General features: G+C 34.5%; 7 protein-coding genes across 7 annotated transcripts; 3 read left to right on the top strand and 4 right to left on the bottom strand.

Moving 5' to 3' along the window:
* Positions 1-613: 613 nt before the first annotated feature.
* BX664DRAFT_323420 (polymerase/histidinol phosphatase-like protein) lies at positions 614-1,796 on the bottom strand. The gene is made up of 3 exons (XM_051543650.1): positions 1,583-1,796; positions 961-1,497; positions 614-876 (listed from the first exon to the last, which is right to left on the bottom strand). Exons 1-3 carry the CDS (start codon positions 1,745-1,747, stop codon positions 664-666), a joined length of 915 nt encoding a protein of 304 aa, XP_051402460.1. The 5' UTR covers positions 1,748-1,796; the 3' UTR covers positions 614-663.
* A 150-nt stretch (positions 1,797-1,946) lies between these two features.
* BX664DRAFT_323418 (3-deoxy-7-phosphoheptulonate synthase) lies at positions 1,947-3,791 on the top strand. The gene is made up of 8 exons (XM_051543649.1): positions 1,947-2,009; positions 2,136-2,351; positions 2,422-2,551; positions 2,634-2,685; positions 2,767-2,808; positions 2,884-3,004; positions 3,072-3,367; positions 3,468-3,791. Exons 1-8 carry the CDS (start codon positions 1,982-1,984, stop codon positions 3,693-3,695), a joined length of 1,113 nt encoding a protein of 370 aa, XP_051402459.1. The 5' UTR covers positions 1,947-1,981; the 3' UTR covers positions 3,696-3,791.
* Positions 3,792-3,987: 196 nt separating this feature from the next.
* BX664DRAFT_54908 (uncharacterized protein) lies at positions 3,988-6,298 on the top strand. The gene is made up of 7 exons (XM_051549622.1): positions 3,988-4,473; positions 4,560-4,705; positions 4,778-4,875; positions 5,209-5,642; positions 5,719-5,835; positions 5,898-5,984; positions 6,071-6,298. Exons 1-7 carry the CDS (start codon positions 4,069-4,071, stop codon positions 6,203-6,205), a joined length of 1,422 nt encoding a protein of 473 aa, XP_051402458.1. The 5' UTR covers positions 3,988-4,068; the 3' UTR covers positions 6,206-6,298.
* Positions 6,299-6,889: 591 nt separating this feature from the next.
* On the bottom strand, positions 6,890-9,262 carry BX664DRAFT_323413 (armadillo-type protein). Its single transcript, XM_051543648.1, has 9 exons — positions 8,815-9,262; positions 8,661-8,765; positions 8,527-8,610; positions 8,426-8,466; positions 8,245-8,350; positions 8,117-8,167; positions 7,779-8,054; positions 7,441-7,698; positions 6,890-7,379 (listed from the first exon to the last, which is right to left on the bottom strand). The coding sequence occupies exons 1-9, from the start codon at positions 9,136-9,138 to the stop codon at positions 6,894-6,896; spliced, it is 1,731 nt and encodes a 576-aa protein (XP_051402457.1). The 5' UTR covers positions 9,139-9,262; the 3' UTR covers positions 6,890-6,893.
* A 530-nt stretch (positions 9,263-9,792) lies between these two features.
* BX664DRAFT_323411 (uncharacterized protein) lies at positions 9,793-14,316 on the top strand. The gene is made up of 10 exons (XM_051543647.1): positions 9,793-9,875; positions 9,949-10,371; positions 10,431-10,822; positions 10,930-12,330; positions 12,391-12,928; positions 12,995-13,122; positions 13,179-13,314; positions 13,373-13,426; positions 13,483-13,873; positions 13,936-14,316. The coding sequence occupies exons 1-10, from the start codon at positions 9,844-9,846 to the stop codon at positions 14,230-14,232; spliced, it is 3,792 nt and encodes a 1,263-aa protein (XP_051402456.1). The 5' UTR covers positions 9,793-9,843; the 3' UTR covers positions 14,233-14,316.
* A 389-nt stretch (positions 14,317-14,705) lies between these two features.
* Positions 14,706-16,250, bottom strand: BX664DRAFT_290960 (uncharacterized protein). The gene is made up of 2 exons (XM_051541920.1): positions 15,861-16,250; positions 14,706-15,722 (listed from the first exon to the last, which is right to left on the bottom strand). Exons 1-2 carry the CDS (start codon positions 16,198-16,200, stop codon positions 14,728-14,730), a joined length of 1,335 nt encoding a protein of 444 aa, XP_051402455.1. The 5' UTR covers positions 16,201-16,250; the 3' UTR covers positions 14,706-14,727.
* Positions 16,251-16,375: 125 nt separating this feature from the next.
* Positions 16,376-23,594, bottom strand: BX664DRAFT_290957 (uncharacterized protein). Its single transcript, XM_051541919.1, has 9 exons — positions 23,304-23,594; positions 23,016-23,230; positions 21,946-22,936; positions 20,926-21,871; positions 19,784-20,819; positions 18,155-19,708; positions 17,695-18,055; positions 16,812-17,607; positions 16,376-16,743 (listed from the first exon to the last, which is right to left on the bottom strand). Exons 1-9 carry the CDS (start codon positions 23,553-23,555, stop codon positions 16,652-16,654), a joined length of 6,243 nt encoding a protein of 2,080 aa, XP_051402454.1. The 5' UTR covers positions 23,556-23,594; the 3' UTR covers positions 16,376-16,651.
* Between the last annotated feature and the right edge of the window lie 176 nt (positions 23,595-23,770).

Here is a 23,770-nt window from a genome sequence, read left to right as displayed (position 1 = left end):
ATTTGTCAGAGCTCCATCCCACAATTTTTTCAATCTCTCAGACTTTTTTTTTTTTTTTTGACGACCAGATCTTTTTTTTTTTTTTTTTTTTTTTTTTTTTTTTGATCTTTGACGAGCAGGCTTTTTTTTTTCTAGGAACCTGCCAATGCCCACATTCAAGACCGGATTTTGAATTTATACCATTTATGGAAGTACCTTATGTTCTGCACAAATAGATATTAAATAATAATAAGATGAATAATATAAATGCAAAGAGGTGATGATTTTATAATATAACTATAGTAATAAGGTGAGCGTCTATCTGTATAGTTCTAGTTATGATTTCATAAATATCCAATAGTTGTATCCCTTTATATTATCTTTTATGTTGAATTTCTAATAAAATTTGGTTTGGTCTTGTTTTTTTTTAATATATATTATGATCGACTTTTTGTTGTGCTGCAATGTATTAAGATTGAGGACGACATGGATTGGATGATGATGATGCCTACACTTCGTACCAAAATCAAGGGAAGGACAAATGTTTTGTACTATTCAAGTCTAGAAATAGTTGATGTATAAAAAAGACATATATAGATTGTAATTGATTGTTTTTGACAAAAAAAAAAAAAGGTTCAAATATTACACTATGGTTTTATTATACGAAATCTAATTATCTTATTTCTATTTTCTATAAAGTTGCCAAAAAGGATCATCCAAGATTTGAGAGTGTTCCTTGGTAATCAATTGTCGATTGTCGTCCAAAGAAAGGTAATGAATGGTTTTGATATCCAATTGTGTCAAATAATCATATAGTTTGTCGTAATACATGCCAACATCATTTGGTCCATGACAATCGTCTGATAAAGTAAACTTTCCACCTTTGCTCTGAATCATCTATTATCCGCATATATATGAAAAAAAAAACAAGGAGTAAGTCTCATCCTTTTGCTTCAAATGACTGATCTTTTTTTTTTTCACCTTGATAATATCACGTTGTGGATAAGCATCTTGTAAACCTTTCTTCCATGCCCTTGAGTTGATTTCAAATAAACCACCATAAGAAATCACATAATCGATATTTCTTTCTATCCGGCGCCATACTGAAGTTGCATTGAAGGCAGTTAGACTTTGTTCCTGAGTAGCAAAGATACGCACTAAATCAAAGTGACCCACCACTTGAGGTTGTACGGTACTTAACATTTCCCATTGTTCATCAAAATATTTCTCAAATAAGATCACAATGTCATTTTGAGCCAATGATAGAAGAGCTTGCTGATAAAGCTCAGGAGAGTAATCAATAGGGATACTACCAATATGATGTAAAGAGCCTACGATATAATCCAAGGTCCATTGCTGTTGGAGTGAATTGACATGAGTTGTATAGTTAGGATGGATATATTCGATTTCACTGCCAATCAATAATTCGATTTGATGTTTATATTTTGTCCTTAATCGTTTTGCTTCAGTCACAAAGGCATCAAACGTGGTGAATAATGTTTCTGGTGTACAAGAAGCCTAAGAAAGTTAGTAAAGATGAATCAATGCTGAGTTTCATTCTAAACGAGAACACGGTATTAAGGAGTTTAGTCTTTTTTTTTACCTCCAGTTCTTCAGGGTACAATTCAGTTTGATCAAAACGCGGCATGTGTTCTGTCAAACCATAAATCTTGAATTTCTTTTCAATAGCTTGTTGAACTACTTGTTCCAATTCACCATAACCATGATGACAAAATTGACCAGAATGACTATGATATGAATACGGCATGGATAAAAGAATAAGGGACCGGTTGTTTGAATAATAAGTAAAAAAAAAAAAAAAAAGGAAAGCAAAGAAGCAAAAAAAAAAAAAAATCAGCAAAGGATCGCCAATGGCGTATCATGACTCATTCCATTTCCAAACTCCGTAGTCATTTCCTTTCAAATCGAATCAAAAATCTTTTTGACTTGCTTTGTTTCTCCTCTTCCATATTATTATTATCCCTGATTCTTTTTTGTCACAATGGCTCAACGTACTATTTATACCGAGGGTAAGTTTGAAAATTTTTTTAAAGCGCGTATTTTTTTTTTTCCTTTCTTCTTTCTCTTTTTACTTCTTTTAATCGTATTTACCTTATACTTTTATTTTTCATATATAATGTCAAAATCCGTTACAGCTCTCAATGAACTTGACGATAAGCGTATCAAGTGTATCAAACCCTTGATTCCTCCTCAAATCCTTATGGAAGATATTCCATTGACTCTTAAGGCTGCTCAAACCATTGTTGAAGGACGCAAAGCTGCTGAAAATGTCATCAAGGGTGCCGATGATCGTTTACTAGTCGTGGTCGGTCCTTGTTCCATTCATGATATCAAGGCTGCCAAGGAATATGGTAAAAAGAAATCAAATGAAAATAATTGAATGATATAGAAACTGATGACAATATTTTTTATATATGATAGCTACTTTATTGATCGACTATGCAGAAAAGGCTAAGGATGATTTGTTAATTATCATGCGTGTTTACTTTGAAAAACCAAGAACTACTGTAGGCTGGAAGGGTTTAATCAATGATCCCCATCTCAACAATAGGTAAAAAGAAAAAAAAAAAGAAGCATTATATAAAATATATAAACTAATTCGATGACTAATATTTATTCTTATTTCCTGTTAGTTATGAAATCAACAAGGGTCTTCGTATTGCTCGTCAATTGTTGTTGGATTTGGTAAACTAGGCAAAATAGGAGCAGAGTGCAACAAAAACGACGAATATAAATGCTAATTTTTGATTATTGAATCTATGATAGAACGAAATGGGTATTCCTACTGGTTGTGAATTTTTGGATACTGTAAGTAGTCAACAACAGTGATATCAGTTGAAACAAATTGGATAATTGATCAATTGCAACTTTTTTTTTTAATAGATCTCTCCTCAATACACTGGTGATTTAGTTTCATGGGGTGCTATTGGTGCTAGAACTACCGAATCTCAAGTACACCGTGAATTAGCTTCTGGTTTATCTTGTCCTGTTGGTTTCAAGAATGGTAAATGATGATATTCAAATTCATCAAATTCTATTTAATTAATACGTAAGCTTTTTCTTCTTTCTAGGTACTGATGGTGGTATCACTGTCGCCATGGATGCCATCAAGGCTGCTAGCAATGGTCATCACTTTTTATCTGTCACAAAACAAGGATTATCTGCCATTGTCCAAACTGATGGTAATGATGCTTGTCATGTAATTTTACGTGGTGGAAAGAGTGGACCCAATTATGAACCTCAAGATGTTAAGGCTACTGCCGAAGCTTTGGAAAAGAACAAATTGTCAAGTCATATCATGATTGATTGCAGTCATGGAAACAGTAGCAAAAATCACAAGCGTCAACCTATTGTTGCTCAAAGCATCGTAAGTGATTAAAAAAAAAAAATTAAGACTGGAGTGGAAACGACATTCTATTATTTTTTTTTTCTAACCATTCTTTTTAATTTTTTTTTTTTTTTTTCAGGCGGATCAATTAGCTGAACCAAAAATCACAGGGGACAATATTACTGGTGTTATGATTGAATCACATTTGGTTGAAGGACGACAAGACATTCCAAGTGAAGGTGCTCACCGTTTAACTTATGGTCAATCTATTACTGATGCTTGTATCAATTGGGAAGATACTGTGAAAACTTTGGATATTTTACGTGCTGGTGTTCAAGCTAGACGTACTGCTCGACTTGCCAACTAGAAGATTTCCCCCTCCTGTTTATTACATATCTTAGATTATTATTATTATCATTATCATTTTACATCACAAAATAAAAAAATTGGTTATATATAGGTATAGGTGTAGACGGAAGGGTTGTTCATATATCGATTGCCAAAATGTTTCTTGATATTGTTGATAGGGTAATACAATACATATTTTTGTAAACATAGGATCACCATCGTGTCATATGTAGGGTATGGTTCAACTTCCAGCTTTTTCAAAAGGGAAATCAGTCATTAGACTCCGCTTTTAGATAACTCGTGCATCCGCGTCTTTCCTTTCTTTCTTTCTTTCTTTCTTTCTTTTTTTCCTTTTCTCTCTTTTCTTCAAATATACATAGTGGTATACGTCCATGGTTGATCGTGAAGCTGTACTGAAGCTATTACAACAACGTCATTGTGTATTCTTGAAACCAATTTTTTACGATGATTGGTTGAAATCACAACCTACTTTGGCATCCAACAATCTAGAACAGCATTGTCAGGCACTCTATCGTCATTTTCTCAACTCGGATATCACTGTATCAAGTCAACCTGTCTTGCAAAACACTAGGATTCCACCAAAAATGGTACTACAGCTACAAGATACTACAGATACTTCTCACTCCTTATTTTCACTGGTGGATGATCTAGACAAAAACGGGAAGATCAAGAGAGGGCATTTGAAATGGATCATGACAGACGGGACTCGGGATATCATGGTGTACGAATTAGAACAGGTTGGCTCAATGCAACTATTAACACCCTTTGGCTCCAAGGTAAAATAGAATCAGTTTTTTTTTTTTATTTTTTTTATGTATGTGGGGCGGCCAACAACCCAAACTAAACTATTATTTGTATCTAGGTCTTGATTACCTCAGCGCAGTACATGAACGGACTCTTGCTGGTCAAACCGGAAAACATGACTCTCTTAGGTGGTCAAGTTCGCGCACTTTATGGTGACACTATGGAAAAGGAACTACAGCGACGCTTCAACAAGAAATTAGATGAGTAAATAGCATATTTATACCAAAAATTTATGTATGATAGCTCATGCCCTTTTCTTCATATCTTTCCTTTTAGACAAACCACTCAACGTAGGACTACATCAAACTCCATATCGACTGCACAAAATAGAGCAAATCCACCCAAATCATTGTCTATTTCCAGAACAACAACGAACAACAGCAATATACAACGAAACACAACATCTACCAATGCGATACCAGTGGACGACGACTCTGATGAATTCGATGAGTGGCCTATGGAGCAACTACTAGATTTGGATGAATTGGAGCAACAAGCAACATCAACACTGGCATCATCAACATCAAATAAAGGTGCCCACAATCAATCAACCAGCTCCTCAGTACAGCCAGTAACAAAGAGTTTAGAATCTATAGAATTGGATAACGATGATGATGATGATGATTTTGTCGGTACTGATGATTTATGGTTTACACCGCCACCCACGAAAAGAACAACAACAGACCAGCAATTTACACGTTCAGCAGCATCAACATCAATACTATCACCTCTTCCATCATCGTCTTCTTCAAGCTCTTCACAGTCAATAATGCGCTCATCATCATCTTTTCAATCTCCTGAAAAAATCAACTCTCCAACATCTACATCTCGATCACCATCAAAACTATCTCTTCGAACAGCGAAACGTGGTAATTCTACAACGAAAAATAGCAATACTACTACTACTACTACTATAACCAATCACCAACCAATAACAACTGTACAGACTAGTACACAATCAGTACATGACGTAGTGGATTATCCTGGAGCGGAAGATCTAATTGGAAAGAATTCAAAAATAGACCGTATAGATGATGGATTAAGTACAAATAAACCGATTACCGTACCCGAATTACGAATGCTGTTACAAAACATCGATGAAAACAAGCTTACAGAGGATTATGACAAGGTGACTGTACAGGTATAAAAAAAAAGGAAGTGTACGATAGCATTCTGAAGAACAAGGAGAGACGCTGATATACGTTTTTTTTTAATAGATACAAGGATGTGTGATTAGAACAATGAAAGTTATACCAAACAAAGGAATTTATCTGACAGTGGAGCTTTTGGAACATAGTCATGACAAGAAAATTATTGCTACCTTTATGTACAACGTAAGTAAATTATGGATATGTCAAAGAAGAAAGCAATTTTTTAATATTTTTTTTTTCTGTAGGGAATCGATTCACTGTATGAAGGCTATACCCTGGAAGAGTTGTCACAAATGAGAAAGACATCTGGTGTCCATACCGTTACAGAAAAGGTAAAATTACAAAAAAAAAAAAAAAAAAAAGCAATGAATGCATTTTATTATTTTTACTTAATTTTTTTTTTTTTTTTTGATACAAGGTATTTGCACCTCTACGACGTCGATTCAATAATATTAGGGCTGAACTGGAAATTGATTTGACTTTGACAATGAAAGATGACAAGTATGGATTGATTCGAAAGGGCATCAAGTTTACCCCTCTCCCTTCATTATAGATATTGTATCAAATAGTTTGCTCTTCCTTTTATTATTATTATTATTTCTCGCAATGTATTTTTATATATGTATATGAATAAAGTGATTCTGTTGTTTCATGTAAATTGACTAAATATTTTTTATGTGGAATTCATGGGAAAAGAAAAAACCAATTTTATAATGATACCTTATCCTCATTCATTTTTTTAAACGCGTGCTTGTTTTGTTGTATTACTTCTCTTTTTTTGAGTAGGTGAATAATGAGATGATAGAGCAAGTAACATCGTTATATACGGTGGATGATATGATTGATATGAGGACATGATGGAATGAATAAATGATGACTAAATGATGGGAAGACGCTGTAGCTGGTAACCTATTACTCACAATCACACCTTCCAAGCCAATACATGATAAAGAGAAAAAAAATAACTTTTTTTTTATTTCAATTTTCCAATACAAGGATACAATACTAAGAACTAAAAAAATAAAAAAAAAATAAAACAACTGACAACTATATAAAGTATACGTGATTATATGTATAGAAAAAAAAATAGTAACTAAAATGGATGATGCAGAATGTGATAATAAACAAAAAAAGTATAGATAAAAAGATAAAAAAATAAGGTACTAAACTACGTGTAATGACAGAAAGAGAGAGGAAGATAATAAAAAAAAATATATATGTATATAAAAAAAAAAAAACGATCATTCACGTATAGGATACGTTGTTATTTCATAATGTTTCAAAGCCTTGTCTACAAGAAAAGCTACACGTTGGCCATATTTCGATCCACGTAATGACACCATGTGACGCTTGATCAAACGACATACATCCAATTTATGATTTTCTTTGGCATTATTGATGATCCATTGTACAACGTAGTTTCCATATTGATCGGATGCGATATCTATGAGAGCAATCCTTGGTCGGTGAGAACGACTTTCGGTTGATATATGATGAATAAATTTTGCCATATAATCAGGACCACCAATACTAAGAGCCTTTTCCACTACTTTTGAAGCGAATTGATCCATTGAAAGTTGTATACCACGTTCTAGCACCATATTGAATGCTTTTTCTCGATCTTCAGAGTCTTCGGCTTGTTCCAATATATGCTGTATCACCCAATTTCCCCATTGGCCACGGGCAATAGTGAACATATTTGCTAAGATTTCATCCAACACCGGTCTCTATATATAAAAAAAAATATATATTAGAAAATCTTCTTGTTTTTTATTGATATACTTTTACCTTGTCAGATTCAGGCAAATTTTCAAATATATTTTGTATAACAAGACTACCAGTTTCATCCATAGCCACTTGATGCCATTTATTTTTCAAAGCTTGGTAAACCACATTCATCACAGGCATATGATGATGAGTCCATCGAATTTCAAATACTTTTTGCCAAACATGACATGCTGATTTGTGAACAATGGTATCAGGAATACGTTCAAATAATTCAGTCACAAGTTTAGCCTTCATATTTTCATCCACAGAATCCAAAGCCTAAATTAAAAAAAAAAAAAAATAAGATGAATATCATATTTCATTCTCCTTTTTTTTTTTTTTTAAAAAAAAAAAAATACCTTTTGAACGACATGACAACCAAAGGGTTCACAAGTCAAAGTGATAACATGTCCTACCATGGATTGAGCTAGTGCATGAATTTGTTCAGGAGTTCCTAATTCGAAAAGACGTTGCACCAAAAAATTCCCAAACCGGTTGGTCATCAAGGCGTAAGCTTCACGATGCACTGCTTTAAAAATATCTTGTTTTTGATCCAAAGTACATGTTTTGAGTCTTTGCTGTAAATAGATAGATGCTTGTTGATCAGTGGATTTTAGAATCCTATTCACCAATGTCTTTATATAAAATAAATAAGAAATGATTAATAAAAATGTAAATAGATAAAAAGGAAACTTACATCCCAGTCAGTATTACTATTCTTTTCCATATGACGCTTATATTCAGGTTTCTGATTATTATTATTTTTTTGAAAAGAAAAGATAATGAGTTTCTCTTTTTTTATAATGACTTTTTCTTTTTTCTTACATCATCATTCCAACGTTGCCATTTGTTTGTTTGTTCAGAAACACCTTTTTCTACCAAGACAGTGTTTGTTATACGATTTGGAATAGTATCAAATTCTTGGGTTAAACTACATTATAAAAAAAAAAAATGAGAAAAAGGAAAGAAAATGCATAAAGGGAGAAAGTAATCATTTTGAGCTTACATTTTCTGTTTATATTTGAGCTCCGCATTGTCATTGATTAACTTTGAAAAACGATCAGCAGTGTTATTACCATACATATGACCCCTTGGTAGTTGAGTTACCTTTGCAAGTCGTCTAGATTGCTCCTGAATTTCCAAATCTTTGATAGTAATAGTAGATTGTAAACTATTAATGGTATGTTGTTTCTATATATCATCTTATTAGTATAATATATGGATATTATATACTTATTTACCTGTTGTAAATCTTCAGTAAGTAAATGTACTTTTTGATTTAAAGATTGAATAATTTCCATAGCATCTTTTAATTGATATTTCATAGTATCAGTATCTAATATATCCTAATTTAAATATAAGTAATCAATTTGTATAATTTGTTATTTTACTTACTCTGGGTTTTAAATAATAATCATCATAAAATTCTTCTTTAGGTGAATGAGTACTTGATGAACCAAAATCAGTGATTAAACCCTGATTAGTAGGAACAACAAGATCATCTTTATTATGATGATGATGAATATCCCAATCTGATGTAATATTTTTTGTTGTAAATAATGGTAATGAATTGAATAGGTTATAAGTTGAAGGTGTTGAAATACTTGATGATGAAGCTATTTTCTTTTGTTGTTGATAATAAAATGGATGTCGTTGTTGGTATCGTTGATGATTATTAGTTGGATCAAGATGAGTAGTACTACTACTAGTAGCAAGCATAATACTTTCTTTTTAATTAAAATAAATCAACTAAAGAAGAACAAGAAAAAAAAAGAGAAAGAAAGAAAGAAAAAGAAAAAAAAAGTGAGGGAAAATAATGATGATAGAGAAAATAAATAAATCCCCGTTTATAAAAGATAATGGATTAAAGGTTACATAAAAACAGTAGCAACTTGCATTCTTGTTTCTATGTAATAAACAGTAATGGATGGACATCACTCGGATCATTCCTCCCCTGAAAAAAAAAAAAAACTTCCTCTTGTTTCCCCTTAAATTTCATTCAATTACAGTTCAGGGAAATTACAATAACGATCAACCAAAATAAATAAAAAAAAAACTACAGTTGTACCAAGTTATTTTGTAATAAGTTCATCAAATGTCAATCTCTTACCTAATATACTCCTTTTTTTTTTTCTTTCTTTTCTTTTCTTTTGTTTACTCCGAGAGTATCTATAATCTATAGTTCCTTTTATAGTTTTCAACTTGGCTTTTCCGCGAGGAAAGCATATGCTATATGCCCGATTTGATTGATTATTGTAGACGGAGTTGAATTGATTTTTTTTTCTCTCTCTCCATGTGTGTGAGAGTTCTGTTTCCCCAATCACTTTTTTTTTTCTGTCTTTTTTTTTCTTCCTTTTTTTTTTTGACAAGTAACTTTTTTCTTTTTTCTTTAAAAAAAACAAATCTCTTTTTCTGAAGAGACATATGGACAAATTGCCATTGGAAGAAAGGAATGGGTAAGAAAAAAAAAAAAGGAAAAAGGATATGTATAAAATAAAGTCTAGATCACTTATTTTTTTTTTTATTTAGGTTCTTTGATCTATCCGTAACTCAAGAATCCGACCATGCTCCTCCTCCATTACCTTTATCACAACTCTTTGAAGAACCATCACCTCTAGATAAAGAAAACGATACCCAAAATGACATTCCTCAAATACAAATAGAACAACCCAAAGGTCATGTCACTTTTCGAGTCAATGAAGATCAAGCATCAATGAAACGACAAGAAGATTCACCCACTTTAACGATACCAGCTTCTCCTTCTTATCAACAACGTTTATTGGACTATCTTCACAAAAAATTCCCAAGTCGCATTGTTCGTCGTGTACTCAAATGTACTCTCGCTTACTTTTTAACCACTCTTTTCAGTTTGATTCATCCTCTCACCATTGCTATTGGAACTGCCGCTTTTTTAACTACTTCTGGTAGTGTATTTAATCATCCTGGGCGAAGGTAAATCATCCATTTTCTTTTCTTTTTTTTTTAACATTTTTTTTTGTATATGATCATAGTATGGGAGCTCAAATTGATGCAACAGTTACTTCAGTATTAGGAATCATTTTGGCAGTATTATGGGCATTTGCAGCTCTTGGTGCTGGATCATCATACAATCAAACCCATCTAGAAACTCATTATGAAGATCCTGTAGGCAAAGTGATTCCTGGTCTTTTTCTTTTTATCGGTGTCTTCTTGGCTCAAATGTTACGACAAGTTTTACCAAAATTCTACTTTTTTTCTCTTCAATTTATGATTGTTCAAATCTTTTCCATGACTCGCGGAGTATTTGAAACATCCATGAATTGGCAATTACCCCTTACCTTTGGTCTACCTCTTTTGATTGGTGCTACTATTTCTTTGGTGGTTAATTTAGTGGTCTGGCCTGAAACTGCTGTGGATGGTCTAGGTAAATAAAATATATTGAAAAAAAAAATCAATTAGTGAAAATTACCTTTTTTTTTTCTAACCTGTTTATTATTTATTTATTCTTCGGAATGTTCTTGATCTGGTTAGGTCGAGCTTTACAAGAAACTATCAAGGCTAGTCAAAACATGCTTCAAATGATTACACAACAGTTCTTTCTGGACCCCCAATCGGAAATGCTTCCGGAAGATGATGTAAATGCACTGGCGGCTAGCATGCGTCTCGGGATGACCAAAGTCAAAGGTGCTTATCGGGAAGCAAAATATGAAGTGTCCTATGCTTATGTTCGACCTCAAGAAATGGGTGATATTCGAAAAACATTGGATCGATTAACAAAACATCTTGGTATCTTGGGTGGTTGTCTTAAAACGGAACGTGAATTGTTTGAAGGTGCTTTAGAAGCTTTGGAAAGAGAATATAGTGATGATGAAGATTCTGATGATGATGCTGATGATGACAACAATGATTCTGCAACTGATGATGAACACGAGGTGAATCATGGCTCACAAAAACAACGCTCTCTTCCATCTAGTAGACATACATACTCCGGTCTTGATGCTGATTTGCTTCGTGCAGCTTTACGAGCTACCAATGATTTTACTCAACCAGGTGCAAGATATTCTGCATCTGCCAACACCAGTCCTCGATCTTCACGTGGTCCATCTCGTGCTACTTCTCGTGCAACATCAAGAACAACATCTCGGAGAAACTCTATGGATGAAGATTATACAGAAGAAAATCAAAAATCTATTGCATCCATCAAATCTTTTCTCAGTCTACCCAAGAAGAAAGTCTCTACAAACAATAAGTTACCACGGAAATGCAAAAAGAAAGTCAATTTTAGTGATCGACATCTATTGATGATTTACTTGGAAAGTCTTCGGGATCCTTTGATGATTTTGGCAATGAAATGTACGCAAGTCTTGGCCTGCGCTGGTACAAGTGTAACTACTGAATTGGATCTGGATGATGAAGACGATACATCTATACGGAAAACTTGGCTGACTTATCTTCGACATCTTTTTAAGCTTAAGAAAAAAACAACGGGTGGTGAAGGTAACAAGGTATCGGCATCCTCGACGGAAGACAATGATCACGGAAAATGTCAACCGGAAACACATCAATGTCATTGCGCAAGCACGATGCAGAGTGCGGTCAAGGAATTTGACATCTCGGAACGTAAATGTATGGACAATCTTTATCGTTACAAAGAAGAACAGTTGAAAGCTGGCGGTGGTACTCTGGATCTGGGGATGAGGGAGGAACTCTTTTTGGTCTTTTTTTTTATGTTTACCTTACGTGAAGCTGCAAATGAACTGGAAACCTTATCGAAAGAACTGGATACATTACGACAATATTCAAAGAAACGTATGGTCAATGGAAAACGAAGGAAACATCTGTACATGCCTCAAATGACTCAAAAATGGTGGAAGAAATGGGCTCATTGGAATAATCATCAAAGTACAAAAGACAAAGGTGGTCAATCTTTTGGTAAGTTAGCATAAAGATGGATGATAATATATAGATATTTACCTTTTTTTTTTTTGTTAGCGTCCTTGACACAACATATGCCTGATGAACATCAACCAGCAGAGATGGAAGAAGAATATCGATTGACCAGATTATCCACGACAGCTTCTATTAAACGTGAACTTTCGAGAAGACCCAGTCATGTACCTCTCTCTTCATCACCTAATGGTAGTATTATATCCTTGACAAGAACACCCACCAATAGATCCTCTCATCGAAGGCAGCCATCCAAAAGTGAACAACAACAACAACAACATTTTATGTCAGAAATCAGTCGACAGAAAACATTGGAATATGATATCTTCAATATGGCAGAAGAAGGCAAAAAGCAAGAAGATACAAAGAAAGAAAAACCTCCTTTATCTTTACGACTACGCTATTCATTATGGAAGGCTCTTCAATATACAAAACGATACGAATTCAAGTTTAGTTTGAAAATGGCCGTGGCTGTCTTGGTACTATGTATGCCAGCCTTCTTTCCTTCTTCATCGGCATGGTATCAAAGTGTACGTGGTCAATGGTCTGGAATGACAGTGATTGCTATTATGAATCCAACAAGGTAAATAAATAAATAAATAAAAAAGTAGAAACATCTTATTTATTATTATCATCATCCTTATTTTAGTGGTGGTACTTTACAAGCTAGTTTTTGGCGAATTGTTGGAACTCTTGTAGGTGCATTGATGGGATGGGCTGCTTTAGAAGCCGGTGGTGGATCTCCTTATGTTCTGGCTGTATTTGCTGTATTATTAGGTAAATGAAAAAAAAAAGAGAACATTCATTTGAATACTCATATTCTCCATATATAGCTATTCCTTTCTACTATCTTCATTTGGGAAGTACTTATAATAAGGTCGGTACTGTGGTTTTGATTGCCTATATGGTGGTTGCACTCAGTCGATATGCTTATCCTGTACCTGGAGAAAGTATTGCTTCCACAGTTTGGTAAGTTATTGATTTAAAAAAAAAAAAAAGATGAATGTTTATCATTTTTATTGGATAGGAAACGAGTGTTGACAATGATTGTTGGTATTGTGGTTGCTCTTCTATTGAATTCGTAAGTCATACTTTTATTTTATTTTATTTTTCTATACCTAACTTTTTTTTTTGTAGTGTTGTTTGGCCATTTGTAGCAAGACAAGCAGTAAGAAAATCCATTCCTGGTGTGCTTAATGAATTGGCGGACTACTTTACTTTTTTGATGGGGACATTTCTATATCATTTACCAGAAACACCACCTTCATTGGATGACATCAAACGTAGTATCAAGATGGAAAATAAAATTCAAGAATCCATTGATGCTTGTAATAGACTTTTGGATCTGACAGACAATGAACCTCGTATGCGTGGACCCTTCCCAAAATCATTTTACAAGGCAATGACTAATACTATGCAAGAATTATTGGATCGAATGGCTAGTATTCGTGTTGCTTTATTTAAAATGTCTCCTGTGGTCAAAAAAAATATTTGTCAACATGAATATTATGTTTTTCGACGTGATATGGTAAACATGAAAAAAAAAAATGAAAAAATGAAAAAAAAATGACTGATTTTTTATATATTTAGATTGCTTCTGTTTTGTTACATTTCTTTACCTTATCATCTGCATTACGCTCCAAGACACCTTTACCAATCTATATGCCATCAGCTCGTTCAGCAAGAATGCGATTATTAGCCAATCAACAAAAGACGAATGATGGTGAACGATTTGTCAATTTCCGTAACTTGACCTGGTTTGCTGTTGCCTGCTGTACCGAGGAAATCATTGGCCAATTGGAACATTTGACGGATTTGGTTCGATTCATTGTGGGTGATGCTAAGTATGCTGAACAAGCAAGAAGAATGGATTCCATTTTATCATGAAATTTATGTAATTGTATTTTATTTATTACTTATTATTATTATTATTATTATTACTTATTATTATTGTGTTCAATAAAGAAATTGTATGTGGAACCGTAGACTTGACGTCTTTAAATCACATGGATTTGGTTGGATGACTCATAGAATCCAATTGGTACAAAAGAGATTTTTTTTTCTACAACGGGACTATTTTCTATGTATTACATGATAAATAAAGAGAGAAAATTAGAAAAGAAGAAATAAAGTAAGACTTTATTTCAGAAAATGAGAAATGGATGTACAGTACTATATATATATGGAAAAAACAGAAGATGAACAAGTGAGATAATAATAATAATAAAAAAAAAATACTAAATAATACAAAAACTAAATATGATAAAGAAAAAAAAAAGAATATATAATAACTAAATAAGTGTAAATATGGGAGAGACTATAAACAGGGAGATCAAAAAAGAAAAAAAAAGGAGATATACAAAAAAAAAAAAAATAACAACTTTAGGATGAGGAAGGAAGATCCAATAAAGATTCAGATACAGTGGATAGAGTTGGAGGAGTTCCAGCCGAGGCAAAAGACCTGAAGATGGCAGAAGATGGACGAGTAGTAGAGCGAGAAAAAGTAGGAGATGAAGATCGGGAGGGTGATGATGGCGGTGGTGGTGGTAAAGAGGTTGGAGGAGGCATCTGTGGTGGTAAAGTCTTTTCCCAATGAGGGATTTGTGCTAAAGACTGTCGTTTTGATGATGATGATGAGTTGAAAGGAAAAGTGACTGGTGTACTAGATCGTTTTGTTTTCTTGTTGTCGAAAAAAGATGGTTGTTGTGAAGTATGTCGGGTTGTCAGTAAACGAGCATCATCCGTCAAGACCAAAGAAGATAAAACAGATGAGGTAAGAGGACCACGATAACCAAGCTTCAAACAGGCCACGACCTTCTTCATGGCTTCTAACCAATACTTCATTTGTGTAACAGATTCGCATCGCAGATACCATTTGTACAAAGGTTTTCGCATTTCAATCACGCATTCTTTCTTCTTGAAATCTTCGGTGACAAAAATCAAAGTATCGTCTGTCAATAAAAAATGTTCACGAGTAGGATTGGTAGCCTTGTTGGATTTGAAGACATAAACTGTCTGTCCACTTAGAATGATGTACCGTCGTTTCCAAGATCGAGCAAATGCAAATGTAGGGAATTCGTACTTGTAAAGCCAGTCCTTGCAACTCGCATTTTCCAAAGCTACTTTTACTGACATGCACCAAGCATCATCTCCAGAAAGAGTGGTTGCTGAATCTTCAAAAGGTGGTTGTATGGAAAGAGATGGCATGGTGACAAAAGGGTTGGACAATGTCTTTATTCGTCTTGAGGGTGTTGTTGAAGACGGATAAAACCGGAGTAGTTCCTGTTGTCGAAACGTTTCTGAACTTGTTGCTCCAGATAAAAGAAACCGAGAAGAAGGTTGTAATGTTGAAGAAGAACAACTAGTGGGAGAAGAAGCTATATATATATATATATATATAAAAAAGAAAAAACAGTTTGGAAAAAAAGAAAAAAAGAGGGGAAAAGGGGAGGTTAAAAATATTTCCCGACTACACACAAATCCAATCATCGTTTTTAAAATAAAATATAGCTTACGTGAAAGCACGTGTTCTAAGGAACCTGACTCTGCTGACCACCGCCGCGTTTGAAGATCTTCTTTATCACCATCGCTACTTCCAAAACTATCTCGTCGAGTAGAACCGCTTGCTGTAGTGGTTGAATAATGAGATACAATAGAATGTCGAATAGTTTCTGTTGTTGTTCCTAATGATGATTTGGCCATTGTCCGACTTGTTGTAGTATTACTAGTAGTAGGTGTGGTATTAGTAGTAGTAGTAGTTGTTGGTGTAGTGGGAACTATGTCCGACCCTGGAGATAAAGAAAGCAACATGGGATCTATACAAGACTCGTTGCAATGAGAGTATACTGGTAGCATACAAAAAAAAAAAAAATGAAAAAGAGGGAGGGGAATAAAGTAAGGGTAATATTTGCTTATGAAAGAAAGAAAAAAAAAAAAAAGGGAAAAAAAAAAAGATAAAAGTAACTTTTTTTTATTTTTTATTTTTTTTACTTTCCCGTCTAATCATGAGAACTCTCTCTACGGCATTAAAATTATACTTACTTTTTTCAGCTCAGCCACTTTATGGTTCCAAATTACCCAACTTGTTTTATCTTTTTCTTCCTTTCCTGTAGAATTTTTACCTGATTTGCCCGTTCATATCGTCATACCCTCATCCATTTTCGGCTTTCTTCTTTTCAAAAATGGAAAAAACTAGTTGTTCTCTCCGATAGATAACATGGCCCTGAGCGGAGAATACAATATTTATTCTTGTTTTCTTTTTTAAATATATAAAAAAAAATAATACAATGCTATTTATTTGTAATATCTAGTTAAAAAATTTATCTAAACTTTCACCCAAATGAGTTTCAATTTGTGCATTGACTTGTTGAACCAATTTTTCCACACGAATATCATCATCTAATAATAATAATAATAAAAAAAGAAATCAGTAACATATAAACATTCTTTTCTTTTTTTTTTAATACCTTCCATAAGTTCAGCAAGGAATGAAATACTTTCAGCCAAGAAAAGAAGCCATTCATCACCAAGCCTATTGTAGAATTCTTCAATCACACGTAGAGCCGCCAATCGGATCTCAGGATCATCTTCTCTTGTCTTCATCAATACCTTGTGATTCAAGGGTTTCCATAAAGTGTCGTTCGATACTGTCACAGCCATTTGAGCAATACAAGGCACAACATAGGTGATCATACGACTTAGGTAATTTTCACAATCTCCACTTTCAGTCACCAATAATTGTTCAAGGACAGGGTCCACCATCTTGTCGAACCGATCGGCGTTCCAAAGATTGTCGTTATCATACAAGAAGGATTTTCGAAGTGTGGTGAAAAGATAGTTCCAAAGAGTGTCGGGTAATAACGTACCATTTCCGTAGGCAGTCAATCTTGTCATCATGTCTTCCACAACATATCCGATATAAGGAGTAAAAATAGATTTGAGTTTTTCGAGTAACGAGTCCAATAATTTGTAGAAGAAAAGTGATCGATTCTCGTCGGGTTGTTCCACAGTTGCCCAGTCCACAATCTTGAGGAACAGAGGTTTGAATAAGGTTTCGTTCAACTTCATCACTAAACCTAGGAACGAGTCGATGATAGATGATTCCAGTTCATCGATGTCAGTCGAGTCCATGTCTGGATGAAGACGTCGCATATCAAACGCCAATAAGAAGAATTTGAAAATTTGTTTGTAGTGGGTGGTGATCACATCGCGAGGCATAGATTGAATGGCTTGAGCTACAAGTGAATACAGAGCAAGAGTCGACTATATAATAATAAAAAAAAGAAATAATGAGATACATCTCCCTTCTTTTTTTTTTTAAAAAAAAAAAGATCGATTCATTTATCATACCTTGGTTCCATTTTCCACAGCTTTTTCATAAAATCCAAATACAGGTGCAAGCAAAACACGAGGAGGAACATTGGTTGCCATTTCAGTGAGAACATTTTTGGCCTTACTATGAGAGAGAGATCGTTGTGTATCTTCAGAATCATAATCATAAATCGAAGTATGTAATAATCCAGCAAGTAACTTGGACAAGTAAGGACTCAAAAAGTGAGGCAAGACAGTAACAATAGTTTCCACAGTAGAAATCACACCTAATTGAAGTGTAGTGTTGGGAGTAGGGTCATTCACCGTAGACATAAGCATATTTAGAAGAACTGGCATAAACTTGGGAAGATGAGGGACAGCACGTGGTCCAACTTGTTGACTATATAAAGAAATAAATAAAAAATAAAAATAAAAAAAATCATCAGTATGATCATCCTTCTTTCTTTTCCTATGACATCTTTCTTTCTTCTCTTTTTACCAAATCATGGAAAGGCACACAAGACTAGATACTTGAAGTTGAGTATTGGTATTTTGTAAACAATCAGGTCCTCCAATGATAGGAATAGCATCGACAAAATTGGCAGGATGAATATGACCCAAAAGGTTGGCAAGTGACCCAATACAAAGTAAAGCAGCTTGCTTGTTGATAGCAGCATCTTCTTCATTGGCAGTGTTGGCTTCATTTTGAATGGTAGTAGTGAAAGTCTTAACCATATCAGCCAATGCCAATTCTTCATCTTCAGGAGCATGACGATAACTAACCATTTTTTCATTGAAGATTGTCATTGCCTTGCGTCGAATAGGGACTTGAGGATGTTTGACCAAATGAGATACCACATTGATAAATGCATGTAAAGGTAATAGGGCATTCAACTTGTTTAATACATCATAGACCACCTTGAGTATAGCACGCCAGAACTTGGTGACGGTAGGATGAGCATTTTCAGATACAGAGTATTGGTCTCGGAAATCCGTAAAGTAAGTCACCACTTTGAGAACAACTTCAACAGCTTCCAAAAAGAAAGGTTGCATTTGATCTTCCACAGTATCCAGTGATTGTGATACCATCATCACCTTGTTCAAAAATACTTGGGACGCTAAAATTTGATCGATCAATTTGACGGTAACGAGCTTGTATTGACGAAGCTGCTTTGCTGTATGTTCGTTGATGTTGAATAAAGAGTCAATTTCCATCATAGTATCGTCATCAAGTTTTTCGTTGGGTAGTTGTAAGAGACCATTAAGTAATGCCAGGATGGACTTCATTTGTGTTTGAGGGCTGAATTGTTCACTAACCATAAGACTGAATTCCAACAATGAATCAGCCTCAGTACGAGATCCCTTGGCAAGCTTTTCCGTGAATTTTTCCAATAATAATGAAATGATGGTAGCTAAGAATTCATCTTGACCAAGAGTTTGAATCAATACCGTGAACAATCGTAAACGTCTATGCTTGGGAATATGGAACAGGGCATCAACAAAGACCTTGATAATTGGTTTCACTTGAATAGCTAAAGCCATAGCATTGTTGTCACTTGCTAGACGTCGAGAGGCCACAAGAGGAGGAATAACCTTTTCTAAAGTTTGTTGGATGACTTGGAAACTATAATTGTCATCTTGTCGAAGAACGTTTGCGCCCATAAATGTGAAGACTGGCATGATATTATGCAATACACTTTCAGGATACATAGATGCAATGGTCGCCATCAATAATAAAGCTTGGTTGTGGGTTTGAGGATTACCAGTGATACGAATACATTGTACCACCACATCGACACGAAGCGTTGATTCATCCACAGTTGTTTGTTCATCTTCAGCGGTCTGGATAATGCGAGTCAAGGCAGACATGATTAATTGATTGATGTATTCAAGAGACACAGGAGAGTTACGCAAGTCAGCATTCACCAACGCAGTCAATACTTCAAACAAGGGCTTGATGAGAAGAATATCATCCATGGTTGATTTTGATTCCACAAGTTCAAGTACAGTCACCAATTCATATAGATCAACAGGTTTTTCAGCAGAAGGTGATCTATACAAACAAAAAAGAAAAAATGATAATAATTAATATCCTGTTATTATTTTTTTTTTATTTTTTTTATCTTACTTTTCTGATCGAGAGCGTTTGGACGAATTGGCTTCTGGTTCTGGTGCAAGAAGTGATTTAGCAGCAGACATCAAGTATTTTTCCAGCATAGAACCAGGAATAGAAATGGTCATAAGTACATTCTTGGCCAAGCGAACATCATGTTGTTGTTCATTCGTTGCAATGTCGATAAGTAGAGTAAGGATTTGTTGTTGAGCAGTTGTACCTGCACCAGCATAGAATTCTTCAGTGATTTGTCGAAGTGTGCTTCGTCGAGTAGAAATTTGCCATCCTTCATCATCTTCACCCAGCAAGTTATCTTGATTGGATAATAGTCGCATAAAGACTTCCAAATCCTTGCCATTCAAATGTTTGCCAGTAGGTATAAAGCATCGAATCAAGAGAGTAATCAGCGCAGTATTAGCTTGTGTACGCTCACTATCCAGAGCTTTTTCCAGTAAATGTATCACCTTTTCCAACTTGCGTCCAGTGTTCACGCCATCCAAAAATGCCATAATATCAATTTGAATTTGAATGACGGGAGCCTTGATCACATGATGTAACAAAAGATCTAAAATGCGATTCACTGATTCTCTGGCAGTCTTGTTCTTGGAATCAAGAGATGTTTGCATGTATTCAAGCACAATTCTGTTGATATACGAATCATCTTGAGCAATTTCACGACGGAAATGAATAATATGGTCAACAAAATGAGCGATATCATCAGCTCGAGCAACAAGAATAGAGATGGAGGGACCATAGACGGTATCTGACTTGAGAGCAACAGCCTTCTTGGTTTGAGATGTAGCTTTCTTTTTTGAGGATGAACCATTGTAGAAGGCAGGTGATGTAGGGAGTCCAATCGATTGATAAGCTAGATCAACATTCTTCAAACAAGAAAGGGAGGCCGCACGTACCAATTGTTCTTCATCCTTGAGAGATGGTAAGAGAAGAGGGACTAAATGTTGGAAATCAGACACAGTGTGATTGGTAGCATAAGATTGCATATACGAGGCAGCAATTTGGAGTGATCGAGCTCTGACGATACTGCTGTTGTCTATACAAAGGTTGAAACAAAATTAAATAAAAAATAAAAATAAAAATGAGATATATGTTTACATTATATTATTCAAATCTATTCACTTTTTTTTTTCTTATCTTACTTTTGTTTGTCCATTGACTAACCAAAAAAGAGAGTAAATTGTCCTTGAGATGAATGGAGATCAATTTTGTCAACATGCTTTCAAAACAACCAAGATTATGTCCACCAACGAAAACCTTGAATAATCCAGTCAAAACATCACGACCTTCATCTTGTGATTTGTTAAACCAATTTTTGGAGTCAATGACACTGTTATCAAGTGTATCTGTCATGTTGAGGAAAAGAAGTTGGACCAGATTTGTTTCTAATTTGTCAGTAAGGTTGTCCACATCTTGCATTTGCTTGAATAATGATAAATTCCAAGGGTGCTCGGCATCAACCAGTTTCTTGTCGAGTTTGGTACTGTACAGTGCTTGTATATCATCATAAGATGTAATGATTGTGTTGAATAGTTTTGAAGCCATCACAATTTGTTGTTGTCCCTTGGTGATAGATACAGAATACCCAACAATCCAAAGTGCCAACATTCGTTCCATACGTGAAGTACTTTTCATCATCACCAACCAAAAGTTCAAATCGTCAACTTTACTTGCTTGTTGTTTCACAAATTCAAAAGAAGTATCAGCCTTGTTCACAACCTTCAAAAAACAGTCCACCATACCACCCAAGATGTCCTTTCCAAATTTAACCTTCTTCACCATTGTTGAAAGCTGAGAAAGATTGTCACCAGAAGCAGCAAATATAAAGGATGCGAAAATACGAGCGACATTAGATTTTTCAGAAGGATGTTTGTGAATGTAAGCAACTAGAAGAAAATTGAGAACAGACACAGCTTGTTTGTGAGCATAAGCACCATGACCTTGTAAAACCGTATGTAAGCGGGAAAGAATAGTATCTGCAGGAACATATTGTAATAGTATATCAGGTACTTCATTGAGAGCATAGCCAAGAAGATCACCGTATTCTTCGAGGCAATTAGTAAAAGCAGATGTGATCACATCAGAAGACTAAAGAAGAAGGGAAAAATTGATGGTCAGCTTTATGTAATACAAAATATTTATGTTATAATAATAGTTGTTACCTGTAATAAAGATTGATCCCCAGTTTTCAACACATCCACCAATTTCTTGATACCCAATAAACGAATAGCAGCAGACGGATTATTGAGACAGAGATATAAAGTACTGTTGGCTTCTTCAACGAGCTGATGTCGAGTACCTTGGAAAGCACTAGCAGAGAGTTGATATAAAGATTCGGCAAGATATTTATCTTCTTTTGCTTGTTCCAACTTGGTTTCCAATACATAATCCAATTCTTCCACATAACGTTGAGAGATAATAGAGAGTAAAGGTTTGATTTGTTGAATATATGCATCAGACTTCTTCTTGTCAGATCGTAGTTTGATATAGCCTTCCATTACCTTTTCACAAACCAAACGCACATTTTCACGAGAAAGATAACCTTGAGTTAATGTGTGTTCCAATAATTCGGTTTTTTGATTGGTGATAAAGTGAGGAATCATAAATGTCATAAACTTGTCCGTCGCAAACATACCAGAGATGTCAGAGAAACATGTACTGAATGAAGAATGATTCATCAAAGCAAGACAAGTATCATTATCTAATGTAAAGTTAGGTTGAGTTTGAGCGAGATGGATAATGGTGAGTAAACAGTGTCGGAACAAGTCGTGATTGCATCGTTTGATCATAGTTGTAGTAAGAGCGGCTGCTGCTTCCTCGTTGAACGTAGTTTTGGAAGAGAGTTGAGATAGAATCATATAAGTTGCCAATTGTAATTCAGGAACACGTTTTGCTCGAAGACCATCAACAAGATATTTCGTCAATGATGTCGCCATATCTTCAGATACCCTACGAGAAGATTTAATATAATCGATGATAGTTGCTGCATAAAAAGTGTAGAGTGCTGAAAAATGTACAGTGGAAGAAGTCGCCATTTTGCAAACGAAATCCACCATAAATCGACTTTTACTAAGTTTTCCTACAAGAAGATCTCGTTCAAGAGGGACACGACTAGTACGAATAACCTTCAAAAAAAGCCAAGGAGAATTGTCACTATTAGAAAAATAACAACAAAGAAATAGAGTTAGTATAAAAATCATGAATTAATTTACAAAAAAAAAAAAAGACTCACGGGATTTCCAAAAGAGATACCATTTTTACAAAAGACTTTGTTTCATGATAAGGAAGAATACAAACCAAAACGGCTTCAATATTGTTCTTTTGAATATCAAAACGACGAATCAGCCATTCCAATACCTTTCCAGCAGGGTTTAATAAAAAGTAAGGGGACAACTGTTGTAAGAAGGACGAGATACTGGTATTCAATTGATCATTTTCTTTTTGAGTCTATTTCAAAAAAAAAAAAAGTAAAAAGCTTGTAAGAAATAACGAACGTATCATATTAGTTATGACTATTTACCAATAAAATACGGTTGACAGATTTGCTTTTGTCCGAGAAAAGAGTAGTTTCATAAGGAGTAAAAGAAGAATTTAAATTGACAAGTTCCAAGAAACCATTGTGAGCAAGTGAATAGATCGTTTCCAAATCTTGATCAGCAGCTTCTTTTTCAGTGAAGAGAAAAGATGCTTTATACTTTCTAGATGTTTCAGTAACATTTTTCAGATCAGCAGTACCGATCTTACTCAACTGTTGTTGAAGTGATAATGACATTATAAAAGAATAAATGTCAGTTACCAGAAACGAATAAAGAAAAAGAAAAGAAAAAGAAGATCAAAAAAAAAAAAAAAAATGTAGTGGCTGAGGGAAAGTAGAAAAATGGCTGGAATTCAAAACCTTGTTTCCTGATTGTCTGAATTCAAGGTGGAAAAACTTTCCAAAAAAAAAATTCGTGACTGGGGAGTGGGGAGAGAGAGCAACAAAACGGT

The sequence above is a fragment of the Halteromyces radiatus genome (assembly GCF_025201355.1).
Source record: "Halteromyces radiatus strain CBS 162.75 chromosome Unknown BX664scaffold_2, whole genome shotgun sequence".
Lineage (NCBI taxonomy): Eukaryota > Fungi > Mucoromycota > Mucoromycetes > Mucorales > Cunninghamellaceae > Halteromyces > Halteromyces radiatus.
The sequence above is the reverse complement of the archived record's forward strand: the minus strand, read 5'-3'. Positions and strand labels throughout refer to the sequence as shown.